This window comes from Adiantum capillus-veneris, chromosome 4 (assembly GCF_014529385.1).
Source record: "Adiantum capillus-veneris isolate H3 chromosome 4, ASM1452938v2, whole genome shotgun sequence".
NCBI lineage: Eukaryota > Viridiplantae > Streptophyta > Polypodiopsida > Polypodiales > Pteridaceae > Adiantum > Adiantum capillus-veneris.
Genome location: NC_140934.1, coordinates 159,768,389 through 159,782,108, shown reverse-complemented (window position 1 = coordinate 159,782,108; position 13,720 = coordinate 159,768,389). Strand labels below are relative to the sequence as shown.

The 13,720-nt window shown below is 38.2% G+C and overlaps 1 protein-coding gene across 3 annotated transcripts in view; it reads left to right on the top strand.

Annotated features, from left to right (window-relative positions):
- Positions 1–2,585, top strand: part of LOC147460243 (uncharacterized) — a 178,606-nt gene extending 176,021 nt beyond the window's left edge. For 2 of the 3 annotated variants that reach the window (XM_086511324.1, XM_086511326.1), the window contains 4 exons: positions 7–147; positions 608–811; positions 1,803–2,024; positions 2,108–2,585. In XM_086511324.1, coding sequence (XP_086367450.1) covers positions 7–147; positions 608–811; positions 1,803–2,024; positions 2,108–2,122 — 582 coding nt within the window. In that variant the 3' untranslated portion in view covers positions 2,123–2,585. The remainder of the gene's footprint in view (positions 1–6; positions 148–607; positions 812–1,802; positions 2,025–2,107) is intronic. The other variant, XM_086511325.1, reaches the window with a different exon arrangement.
- Positions 2,586–13,720: the final 11,135 nt, after the last annotated feature.

Below are 13,720 nucleotides of genomic sequence, written 5' to 3'. Positions count from 1 at the left end.
TCTCAGAAAAGAAGACAGCTTTCTATAGAGAACTTGGTGATTGACATTGTTTATATGGAATCGTTAGTCTGGGTTGGTTCATCCTTCAGCCCAGTAGCTCCTGTACTTGGTCTATTTTGCAACTTCATGATATTTTCATATATGAAGGTGAGAAAGTCTCTCATTATTACATAATATCGCAAAAAATTTGTGTGCACTTTAAACCGGCTAATGTGTAATGTCAATAAAATTCACATTGTTCGGTCAATATTGTGAAGACAGCAACAATTACTTTCTAACTTTCAAGAAACATAAGTGATAACATTCAGGAAACAAGCATCACTCTCAGATACACGGAATTAACGAGAGAAAATGAATATGGAAATCATGGTGGAGCTTGCAATATGAGTAAGGAGTATGTGGCAATGTTGAATGCGGTCCTTTAAAATCATGTCCATCAAATCATAAAATTCATCATCGCTATGCAGATGCTCACGTACTAACACTCTACAATACAGATGTCAAACACAACATTTGATGGGGACAATATCATTCTGCAACTGACTCATTCTCATTTTATCTCAAGCTTTGAAATTAAAAAAGCATTTTGTGCTCTTTATGTTGACAGTTTTCTCTGAGGCGGTTTTATGAACCCATGAGGAAACCCTACAGTGCATCACGGACTTCAAATTTAACCCATGGACTTTTACTACTTGCCTTGATACTATGCAGCTTACCTGCTTCAGCCACTCTCGTCCAGAAAAGTAGTGGTGTATGTGGCCCAATCGCAGAAAACAGTTCCATGTATCAAACACTGTCTGATTACATTGAGGTAAAGAAAAACCGTCTTTGTTTTAATTGAAGATCTGATGGCCATTGTCTTTAGAACATCTTTTTTTCCCTGTAAAAAGTACTCCTGAGAATGCAAAGCTAAGAGACTAGTGATTTAGGGGTCATATGTTGGGAGAGAGGGCTCATGGCTGTTGTTGGTTGCATGATTGCCAAGCCCGAACAGTGATGACATGGGTAAGAGCCCTATGCTACTATGCTAAGCTAGCAAGATGGGAATCTGGCATATTCCAGAGTCAGGAAGAATCAATGAAACGGCTTATAGACTCAAGCTGCCAACCGTCAGCAAATGCGTAATGCATTCGACAGAAGCATATTATAACAATATTATGTCCTCATATGAGACCTCTTCATGAAGAGCCCCCTAAATTTGATAACTTGGGAACTTCTGCAGCCCAAGAGCATCTTAAACACGAGGACAAGATGTTACATGAAAGATAAGGTCCTTCCCAGGCTTTTTATGAAGTTACAGAATTATCATTTCAAATGGAGAATTGAATCCTGCTCAAAGATTCATAATTCTATATTACATGTAAATAGCCTGTAAATGAATAAAAGAAAATTTACATGGACTGTCATGGTTCAAGTCATGAATAAGCATGGAACATTATCCTGTCGAATAGGTTTGCGGCTAGCTTCGTCTCTCAAGCATCCACTAGACTAGCCACATTCAAGAACCAATGTTAGTTGACAAGTGATGTACGTGAAGCGGACGGTTGCACTTGATGCCCTTGCACTTGGCACCCGTGCTATGAGATTTGGTCGCATCCCCCCTTTTCAGAGTGGTAGCTGATTATCCAGGGTGAAATTGGGAGAAACTTCCTGGGAGGTCAACCCTTCGGCACAACCCTTCCGCACATGTGTGCTTAACTGAACGATTTCCCAAGCTGGTCTTGTCAGCTCACCTAAGTAACTTTGCTATGAGACATTAAGTGATGCATTAGCATTAAAGTTAATCTCTTGCTTACTTTCAGGAAACACCCACTTTGTTCAAAGTCATTCTGCAGTGGCTGGGAAATCCAGCAATCCTTATGGGTCTTATCCTCTTACTCATCTTTGTATTGATTATCTTGAGAGAGAAGCTAATGCAAACTCAGTTTTCATTCCAAGCACGGTACAAAATGTTCACAACATGCTGCCTCCTTACTTTGAATCAAGGTGCGGAGCAGGAGAAGATAAGGCTTCTCTCAAAACAAGTGAGTTCAAGATTACACGGCTGACAGAAGCTTTCCCGATGGTTTTAATAGTCTTCATCAAAACTTTTTTCATTTCTTTGTAGGTTCTCGATTCCTGAATGTATATGATTCGCACTTCTTTCTCGGGGGCGTCTCTACAGAGCATAAAAGTCTCCTTGGCAAGCTCTGTGCAGATTCAAATGGGAGTCTGCAATGTCATTGGTCTTCCAAGCAAGAGGGGAGTTTTGTAAACATTGTACAGGATTTGTGGCTCCTCATGGAGTACTTTGCTCTCCCTTCTTATTGCTATAATTTAAAAACAAGGTGAAGACTCACGTCTGGCATTCTAAAACATAAAATTGAAAAGGAACTCATGTGAGGCTTTGAAATGAAGAGACCCCATCTACCAACGCAGAAACAGAGGAAAGTAACATTTTCAAAGCCATGTTCACTCTTATATTGGACCATAACAAATTGACTAAACATATGAAAGTTTGATACAATCACTTGAGACCTTGATTGGACTAAAATCATTTTTGTTCCATCCCCAATATATTAGTATTTTCATTGGTTGTCAATTATTATTGTGTGGTTTTACATCTATGAGATGAGGAGTTCACTTTTGGTGACTTCACAATTGTCCTCTGAATTAATAGATGCGGTGAGGTGATAGTTACCTAGTGATTAAGGTGTATGAATGTGGCCTCCCTCTCTTTATTTCTTTGTCTTGGCTTCCACTCCTCCCTCCAATCCTTCTCCTTATGCCATGTGGTAGGGGTCTCAAAGGTGCATTAGATATAGTTTAGATACATTTACACAGGTGAACATACGTTCAAAAATTACTTAGTGGCATCATTTATTTTTAATTGTACCTTTTTTGACACATGTGGTGTGGTACATGCCATGCCATGTGGTAGGGGTCTCCCTCTCTGTGTTGGCAGTGTCTTGTCCAATATCCAAATTAGCCATAAGGCGTTTGAGCCCTGTACTCAACCTCACAACTAGAAGTGGCCATAGTAGGTTGCTTCTTGCTCAACCATGATATACATGAACTGCAAAGCATGAAACAAAAACCACTTGTGGATACTCGCGTGTCAAAGCAACAAGCCCGATCTGAGTTCGAAAAAGCATGTAAGTTTGGCGGCATTGATCCCCCCTAGGATAAAATAAGCCAAGATGTAAAGTTCCACTCAAGTAGCGGATAATCCTCTTGATAGCTTGCCAATGCTTAGACCTTGGGCTATGCATAAATTTGCTAACCTGTGAGACTTCAAACTGAATATCCGGCCTCGTGTTGCATACATAAATGAGGCATCCAACAACAGTTTGGTAAAGAGTGACATCTCCAGGATCATCACCATCATGAAGAATCAATTTCAAAAACGTTTCCATGGGAGTGGAAATAGGTTTGCAATCCTCAAGTCCAAACTTACATAACAATGTTTCTATGTAACTTTTTTGACACATGGCAATACGACCATCACATTGTTTAAATTGTATACCCAAGTAATGATGCAACAGCCCCAAATCTTTCATCTTGAAAGTAGCATTCAAATCAGCCTTAAAGTCAGCAATATGTCTCTCAGTTGGTCTTGTGATCAACAAATCATCTACATAAAGAACCATAATGAGAAGTACATCAACCTCACGCTTTACATACAATGTTCTTTCTGTGGGACCGTTATTGACCAAATGAGTGTCGGCCTTCTCATACCAAGCATGAGGAGATTGCTTCAACCCATACAAAGCTTTGTTACATTTGCACACCTTATCCTCTTGTCCTTTCTTGACAAAAATGTGAGGTTGCGTTACATAAACTTCTTCAAATATGTCACCATTCAAGAAAGCAGTAACAATGTCTGATTTATGTACATCCCAACCAAAATGAGCTGCCAATGCACATAGAAAAACGCACATTAGTCATACGACAAGTGGGAGAAAAAGTCTTTCATAATCTATGCCTTTTTTTGTTGTGCATAACCCTTTGCAACGAGTCAAGCTTTATAGCGATCAATCTCACCATCCGGCTTGCATTTCAACTTGTAAACCCACTTCGTACCAATGGCCTTTTTGCCTGGAGGCAAATCACATAAAGCCCATGTGTCATTTTTTATAAGTGCATCAAATTTTTTGACTGCATGACAGCCATTCAACTTTTTTGAATTATGTGCTTCATCAAAAGACAGAGGTTCCTCAACATCATGTAGGCTAGACACAGCCAAAGCATAACAATATGATGCCTAAGATGCATGGCGAGAACTTGAACGAGTACGACTAGACAAAGGTGCATCCAATAAACTGTCATGCAATGTATGCACTATCCATTTTGGCATATCTTTAGCCTGCTCATCTTCAACCCTTTCCTCATCAATTACATCATGTACATTTACATTAGTAATAGGCTGATCTGTAACATTTTCAAAAACCCCCATAGGCTGTACATTTGCCTCATTGGAATTTACATTTGAACTTCTACCACTGAAAAGAGGCAAAAAAGTGTCATAAAGGTCTTGTGAGCTTACATTATTGTGTCTTACATGACAACAAGGGTTGAACAGAGTCTTCCACAAACACATCCCGTGAAACCAGAATATGCTTTGTTAGTGGATGATACAACCTGTAACCTTTGCTTTCAACACTATAACCAACAAAAATACATTTGAGAGCCTTATCATCCAATTTTTTGTGTTGTGTTTGTGGCACCAAAGCATATGCCAAACAATAAAAAACACGCATATGCTCAATAGAAGGCTTTCTACCATGCCATGCCTTATATGGAGTAATAGACTTCAAAGATTTTGTAAGATACCTGTTTAGTACATAAGTGGCACACATGATGGACTCAAGCCAAAAAGAATGTGGCAAAGCTTGAGTTTTGACCATACATTGTGCCATTTCCGTAAGAGACCTGTTTTTCCTCTCAACAACACCATTTTACTGAGGTGTATAAGGCACTATACAAATGTGTTTTATCCCACAACTAGCCAGAAATGCATTAGACATATACCCCCCCCCTCGATTGGAACGAAGGGTACCCATAGTACATTTCGAGACATTTTCAGCCATAGCCAGAAATTGTTTGAAGCACATAAAAACTTTTGACTTTGCTTTAAGCGGAAATACCCATGTATGCATGGAGTAATCATCAATGAAAGTCACGAAGTAAAGGTAATTTTCTAAGGACGGAGTTTGCATGGGCCCATAAACATCACTATGCACAAGCTGCAACCTGTATGTGGCCCTAACTGAACTATCCTTTAATAACTTAGAACGCTGCATCTTACCCAAAATACAGCCTTCACAAACATGTTTGACAGGTGCTTCAAGAGGCGGCAAAGAAGCAACCATATTAGATTTCTGCAAATGCAACAAACTGATAAAATTCAGATGCTCAAAATGTACATGCCAAAGTTTTGCATCTGAAATAGCCTTAATATCCACAACTGCATTTGCAAAATTCTGCCCACACTTGTCATACAAAGTGAGCTTATTCAGCCCACGTCATAATATGCAAGATGCAACAATTTCATCACCAAAACTAAGATCATGTATTGTACACGTGTCATGCACAAATTTGACTACAGGACCAAGTCTAGCAAGTGCAGATATAGACAAAAGAATTTTCTTGATCCCAGGTACATAAAGTGCATCAACAAGTGTGAAAGAGTTGCCATTTGTAGAAGTAAACACAATCTTTCCAACTCCTTGAACTGGTTAAGAGGCATTGTTGGCGCAAGTAACTGAATTCCCATGAGGGACAGACTCAAGAGAGGTGAACAAATCACGATGTGAGGTAATGTGCTTTGTAGCACCACTGTCAAAATATCACACATGTGAATCTGCAACAGCAATTGACATGCATGCATCATGGATAGCAGGATGATAGATACACTCTGCACTAAATGCCCATTTTGCATCAACATCAGCATCACAGTCTCCTTTCACAGAAGACTCAACAATAGCTGCATTTGTAGTGGAACTAGCATGTGCAGTGGAACCACCCTCTTTCTTCTTAGCCTGTTTGGCCTTCAACTTAGGACATTGCTTGATAAAGTGATCATTAGCTTTACAATAATAGCAATGCATCTTCTTTTTACCCTCATCACCAAAATTCCAGAAGAATTGATGCCAGTAGAAGCATTAGGAACAAGTGATTTTCCACTCACAGAATAACCATAAGAAGTGGTTGCATTACTGTTACCACCCTTTCTTTGAGTAGCAATAAAAGTCTGTTCAACTGCACGCTGTCTAGTCCTGTTTTTTCTTGAAAGTGACTCTTGCAACAGCAATGTGCACAATGCATCAAACTTGACAACTTAAGGATTTCCTTGTGTCACGAGTCTCCAAGTACTAGCAAAAGTCTAGTAAGAGTCTGGCAAGGCATCAAGAACAGTATGCACAAGGGAACTGTCTGAAATGACTTCATCTGCACAAATAAGTTGCTCATTGTTATCCTTGATACCAGCAAGAAAAGTGTCTATATCATCTTCCTCATGCATAATCTTCGACTCCAACTCTTTACGCAACAATGCAATTTTTGCCTCATTGTGGCTTGCATAAAGACCAGCCAGAATATCCCAAGCCTGTTTTGTAGATTTTGTTGAACGAATGTGAGGAGTAATGGTGCATTTCATAGACAACGCAATCAATGCATGAGCCTACGCATCCTTTACATCCCAACGAGCTTGTTTTGTCGTAGGTAAAAAACTCTAGCAGCAGCAATCCTTGGAGCAGGACAACAACATCCTCAACATTGCCTAGATCCTCAGAACCGGGCCTGCCATACATCAATGCCCTGCACAATATTCCATATGCCCTTTGACACAAGAATATGTTGCATCATGTAAGCCCACATAGGGTAATTGTCCCCATCCATCTGTCCTCAACAGCAAACATCTTGAACATATCTGTGTTGTTGTCAGCCATGATAAATGTTGCACCTGATGTGAAAACTTCCGAAAAGAGGAGAAACGTAGTGGGAACAACACGTGCTATATAGCACAAATTGTAGTAGAAGACTGTAAGGGACCTGTTATGCAAAAAACGACACTGATAGAACTTTTACACAAAATGACAAAATAGCATGTGCAGTACTGTGCTTGTAGTGGAAACCAAGGCCCAAATGAGCCTGAATAAAAAATCTGAGCAGAGTGAGCTCTATGAGCTCATCCAAATTTTAGATCGATCTTCAAATGCTTGTCAAAGCTCATAGAACTCGAAGAAAGTGAGCAAGCATGTGTTAGAGCTTCTGGCGACAAGACTCCAGAGGACACAACCTGCTCTGATACCAATTGTTGGAAGTAGGGTTGTAGGGAAACGCACACAGCTTGGAGAAGACAAAGGAAGCTCAAGGCACACAAGAGAGAGTATATTACTTAGTGTGCAATGGAAAGATAGATAGCCCTAGAATGATGGGCATATATACAATGCACGCGGGAAAAAACCTCCTAGAGAGGGGAAAAATGTCCCGACGATCCTAAGTGTGTTCACACACATCACTACCACATGTATATGGTAACATAATATTTTCGTAATTTCCCAAAATAATAAGGTGAAAGATGCACATTGCACATTATCATTTGAAACCAAAATAAAATGAAAAAAGAAATAAAAGAAAAATAATAGAATAAAAAGACAATGAAAAACTAAAACAAAAGAATTTTTAATGTCTTCATAAAAAAAGATAAATTCAACAAGCATAGAAAATAATAAAACAATTTAATAAAATGAATCTTTGTGAAGTCCTTAAATGAAAGGACTCTTTACAAGTCAAATTATTTAAAAAATATTGAATCAATATTTGCACTTCATGGGATCTAACTCCTATGAATACACTCTTTATTCCTTTCTTCTAAGCCTTTTTCAGTAAAAGTGAGCAAAAATAGCATTCGAAAGGACAAGATAAATTTTTCTTCAAGACTTTTGAGGCTTCTTGATGGACACATGTCTCAAAACTAAAGTTGAGGGATTCTAAGGCCTTTAGTAGGCCAAAAATATCATTTATGTTGAATTGGATGAGTTTTTAGCTCGCTAAATGTCTTAGTATCCATGTGGGTGAAGGTCACTCAATTCTAGTTGTGAGACGTTTCCCTCAAAAGAGCCTTAAAAATCTTGAAAAGAAAAGAATCGTGTCCTTTCAAATGCAGAGCCTTAGAGGATAGTTGAGTAAAACATACTTTCAATGTTTTTAGTGATGATTGACACTTACCTTAAATGTTCTTTCGATTTTAATATATTAAATGAATCTTTTTATTTTACATTTCATTTCATTGCATCTTACATGGTTTGATCTTTTTTGCAATCTATTATTTTAGAATGCCAGACTGAAGCTTCACCGTGCATAATTTCAATTAAACTCTCTCTCTCTATATATATATACACACACACACACACATTAATGGTCTTTTTATTTCACCTTTTATTTCATAGGCTTACATGGCTTAACCTTTCTTGCATTCTATTTTTTTATCATGCCAAAGTGAAGCTTCACCTTACATAATTCCAGTTAAATTTAACCACTTATTTTTCAAACAAGCGAGGAGAAGAGAGTTAGGCATACATTTAAGATTTTAGTTTTTTCTATAGCAATCAGATCTACCTTTTCATGAAAACAATAGAAATCTTTTTTTCTTTTTGTACTACATAAAGCCTTTGTGAGGGGATGCATTTTGGGTGCAAATGTGGACCATTGGATAAAGCTTGCTAGTTTGTATCACATGATAATCTTTCTTTTTTATTGGCTTTGTAAAAGAAACCCTTAGTGTTGTGTTGGATTACGGAGACTTTCAATGTTTTCAGTGCATGATAGAGACTTACCTTTCATTTCATATCCTGACATGTCTTTACTTTTCTTGCATTCTATTGTTTTGGAATGCTAAAGTGAAGCTTCACCTTGCATAATTTTAGTAAATTTTACACGCACACACACACACACACATACATATATGCTTCTTTTTGCATTCTATTGTTTTAGAATACTAAAGTGAAGCTTCACCTTGCATAATTCTAATAAATGTATATACACACACATATATTAATTGGTTCTTTTTATTTAATTTTTCATTTCACAACTTCACATGGATTTACGTTTCTTGCATTCTATAGCTTGATTCCAGTCAGTGTTAACGTTCGAGAAAGTCTCTTTTATTAAACGGATATTGGTCGAGTTTCTTCCTCACAAAGAAGAAAACCAGAAATACTAGTAGAAATTTTGAGATTTGCAGAATTTTTGGACGACTTTCTTACATATTTCATCGGTTTTTCTTCCGTTTACCATGGTTTGCAGCTAGCTAGTCTCGATTTTCAATCAGCTCAAGACTAAGCTGAGGAAATCCTTTCTCAAACACTGATACCAGTTTAATTGAACCTAACAATTTTATCGCTTTCTTATTGTTTTTGAAAGTCGTCGTGACTCTTTCACTTGTTGTTTATTGTAGACCCTTTTGAGAGGGTGTTGACATTTGTGTACCTCTCTCATTAAAGAAGGGCATTGAGTATTTATTGGGTTTCACACAAATTCTCTAAGACTAAGTTGAGGCAATCCTTTTCCAAACCCTAATACCAGTTTAATTCAACCTAACAATTTTATCACTTTCTTATTGTTTTTGAAAGCCGTCGTGACCCTTTCACTTGTTGTTTATTGTAGACCCTTTTGAGAGGGTGTTGACATTTGTGTACCTCTCTCATTAAAGAAGGGCATAGAGTATTTATTGGCTTGCTAAAGGCCTTAGTACCCAAAGGGTGAAGGTCGTTCAATTTTCCTTGCAAGACAAGTGTTCCTAAGGGCCTCAAAAGTTTTGTGAATAGAAAGCTATTCTCAAAAGCTGCATTTATTTTTTTGGCATGCTTAAAAAAGACTTTAGTGAACAAAATATTAAACATTATACTCATAGAAGTTTGATCCCATGATGTGAGGTAAGTGCTCAAGAAAGGTGTGCCTAAGCTGAGCTTTGAGCCGGTTGAAAATCAAGATTAACCGGCTCAAAGGATGGTAAAGGAAAAATAACCCGATAAAATATACTAGAAATTAGTTCAAAAATCTTGCTTATTCTACTAGTATTTCCAGTCCGCATTTGTATAAGAAAGAAACTCGTCACTTAGGCAAAATGTCTTTCTTGAACACTGTGAGGTATTGATAAAGGGTCCTTTCATGTAGGGATCTCAAAGAAAATCATTTCACTAGATTGTTTTATTATTTTCTATGCTTATTAACACTATCTTTTCTTATGATAAGAGAGCATTAAAATATTATTTTAATTTAATTTTTAATGTGTCTTTTTATTTTACTTCTTTTTTATTTTCTTTTCTTTCAAAATAATGATGTGCAATCTGCACCTTTTACCTTATTATTTAAGTGGGTCCCTTCATAATATATAAGCCATTTGTGAGTAGGGGATATCAACCAGAAGAAAATAAACAAATGGCCCATTAGTTGAGATAACAAGAAGATGCCTGAGGAAATTTAGAGGTAGAGGAGTGAGAAGGGATCCCTCTCTCTCTCTCTCTCTCTCTCTCTCTCTCTCACACACACACACACACACACACACACACACACATCCTTTCTTGACACATGCATAGTGGAGATGATGTGCAAGTCCACGAATAGCGGGGGAAGCTTAGATGCAAGCTTGAACGGAAGGCGGATTTGCAGTCTTACAGGGATGCATGGAGAGGTAAGGAAGGGCATCATGTAGGCATGAGAAGGCTTTAGTGACACGAGTAGGAGGTGAGGGCAGCGAGAATCTTGATGGCGTATTTCAATTAATGTATTTTATTCTAGGCGAGCCAATAGGAGCCACTTTTTAAAAACAGATAATACAATTTTCTATTAAAACACAACAAAACTTTCATGTGATTGTAGGCACTTATTTAAACTTACTCTCCCTCCTCGCCCCTCAACTTAGCGCGCCTTCGTGCTTTTCCCCCTTGTTTTTCTCAATTTGTTACCATGCTTCTAAGTATTTTTGTAGTAATTATTTTTTATGCTTTTGATATGTTTTATAATCTAAATAGCTCATTGTTATACTTGTTTTCAAAAAATATAATATGATAAAAAATGTTTTTAAATATTAATATCACTTTGTTGTTTTCCCTCTCTCAAAGAAGCTTCTTATGCAGGCAATAGTGAACTTTCACCTTGTTTACTTATCAAATATCTTGTATTCTTCATAAGTTAATCGACACCATAATTCTATTGAAAATGACATTGAAGGATGTAGAAGAAAAAGAGAACTTTGGATTGACCACATAAAAAGAAAAGCCCAATCAAAGTCTTTTTTGTGTTTTTTTCTTGGGTCTTGCAAAGTGAAATGGAAATGGGTATAATTAAAATTCGCAAAGTTGATGAGTCTAAGGAAAAAGATTTCAAACACTCTCCTTAATGCACTTTAATCATGCATTGCTTATTAAGATCCTCGGATGCTCTATTGTAGACCAAATTTTGTGTGAATGCTTGCCCACTTAGCTTGGGATTAATTGCTTTAATTTTATTTTAAAAGATTTTATTACCAAGCTAAACTAAACAATTAATCTATATCTATGAAAAAAATAAAAGCATTTAACTTGGACTGATAATTACAACCACTAAGCTCTTTTCTCCAAAACCAAGGGATAATACATCTTCACATGAGAAATTTTATTTTGAACTAGGAAATCCACACCACAAAAGGGGATATATCACCACTTCTAAGAGTGATACTTTGGTAAGCATATATAATTGATACAAAACTTAATACAATCTCAATTGCTAATTGGTCTTCGCAAATCCTTTTTTTCATTTGTTTTAAAGAAAATCAAAGGAGATACTTATGTCTTATCATTAGAACAAACTAATCCATCTTAGGGAAAGGGCCAAAGAGGAAGAGAGGGATATTTTCATGGATGTGCATAAAGGTGAGAGCAGAGAGAGAGAGAGAGAGAGAGACAGAGTAAAAGACAAGGAGGGATGAAGAGTACAAATGTTCGAGGAAAATGTGTCTCAGCTTAATATCGTGTCGTTTTCAATTTCAAAAATGATGTTTAAAGGCAAGGGGAAAATGAGATATTGCGCCCCAAAATAGAAAATCACAGTGTGAAACTCGCAAAAATATCCCTTACTTATTAAAAATTTTCCTGGACATGGGGGCAGTAATATCGTGTCGTTTTGAATTTCAAAACTATTGATTGAGAGAAAAGGCAAAAAGGAGAAATTCCTGCTCAAAATAGAGGGACATAGTGTGAAAACCCAAAAAATTTACTTGGTTTCCTAAAATTTATCTCGACAAATTCAAGGAAACATATTTTGTAGGTTTGAACGCTGCATGGGGATCACGTAGCAGAGGGCGCATGGAAGAGAGAGAGACATGCCATGTATCGAGGCGAGGGCGAAGAGATAGATCTTTTGGTTGGTAGCCGCAGCGTGGTGCATTTCTTCATAGGCTCTATGGGAAGTGGCAGGAGCAGGAGCAGGAGAAGAGTCAAAAGGCATGCGAGGTGATGCGGAGCTGCACAGGGCAACATACGCGAGGTCAAAGGGGTCGTATCACTAGCGTTTGTTGGATGACGCATGGGCGAGAGGATGCACAATATGTAGAGGTCACAGAGTCAGAGCCAGTGCGCAAAGAGGGAGACATGAAGGGGCAACGTAATGGGCCCATTCGCAGATGGTGTGAGCATGATTGCCTGCAAGGGACATACTGGGGTCATTTGCAGAGCTTGCACGTAGGGTTTCTCATTGGATGCCAGTGCTAGCTACTGCAGAAGGAGAAGACGGAGATGACCCAAGGAGCGCAAGGAGAAAAGGTGGTAGGAGCCGAGCTAGAGAGAACAAGGGGGGATCGCTTACAGGCGTGTGCATGTGATGCAACTGAGAGATTGGGTTTGATCGTTAAGGTGTAAGGAAATCTTGTAAAGAAGTTAATTAATGGATCGTGTAATAGACCCAGTATGTGGCAATTGGAGCAAACCTTTATTACTCCTCACCTTGTTTTTTTTATGTTGCAAATGTTGCAGCTCACAAAGGAAGAGGGCCGAGGCAAAGGGGTAACTCTCCCCCCGGTGTGTGTGTGTGTGTGTGTGTGTGTGTGTGTGTGTGTGTGTGTGTGTGTGTGTGTGTGTGTGTGTGTGTGTGTGTGTGTGTGTGTGTGTGTGTGTGTGTGTGTGTGTGTGCAACAAGCAGAGTGTATGCTACGAGTAGTTGGGATCTACATAGGTAGGAAATGCACGTAGGAGAGGGGTACATGTGCTTTATGCAAAGCCTCAGATGAGGTTCTTGAGGAAGGACCAACCAGCTGACCTCGGGGATGACAATATTTATGAAACCTTGCCTAAATTGAAAGCCACATTTAGGTGGAGGTTTCAAGAGAGTAGAGAAACTTTCTAAAGGTTTTGACATTTAGGTGGAGGTTTCAAAAGAGCTAAGAAATTCTCTAGAGTCAAAGATGACTTAATGTATGAGAAGGTACATGTGATGATTAAGGCGGCGTTGGCCTTTTGATGGGTGACATTGAAAAAGAGATGTATGCAAATGCAAAGACTTACCCAAAATGTAAGAGCACATGAATGGAAAGGATGCATTGATCGAAGCACTTAAAGGAGAAGTCATAGTTTGTAAAAATACTCCTGCAAAGGAGGAGGGAGTAAATCAACCCTCAATGATAAAAGAGCTCAAAATCATAAAGGAGTAGGTGAAAACTCTACGTGAAGAGGAAGAGCAAAAGGTGCAAACAACCTCTTCATGG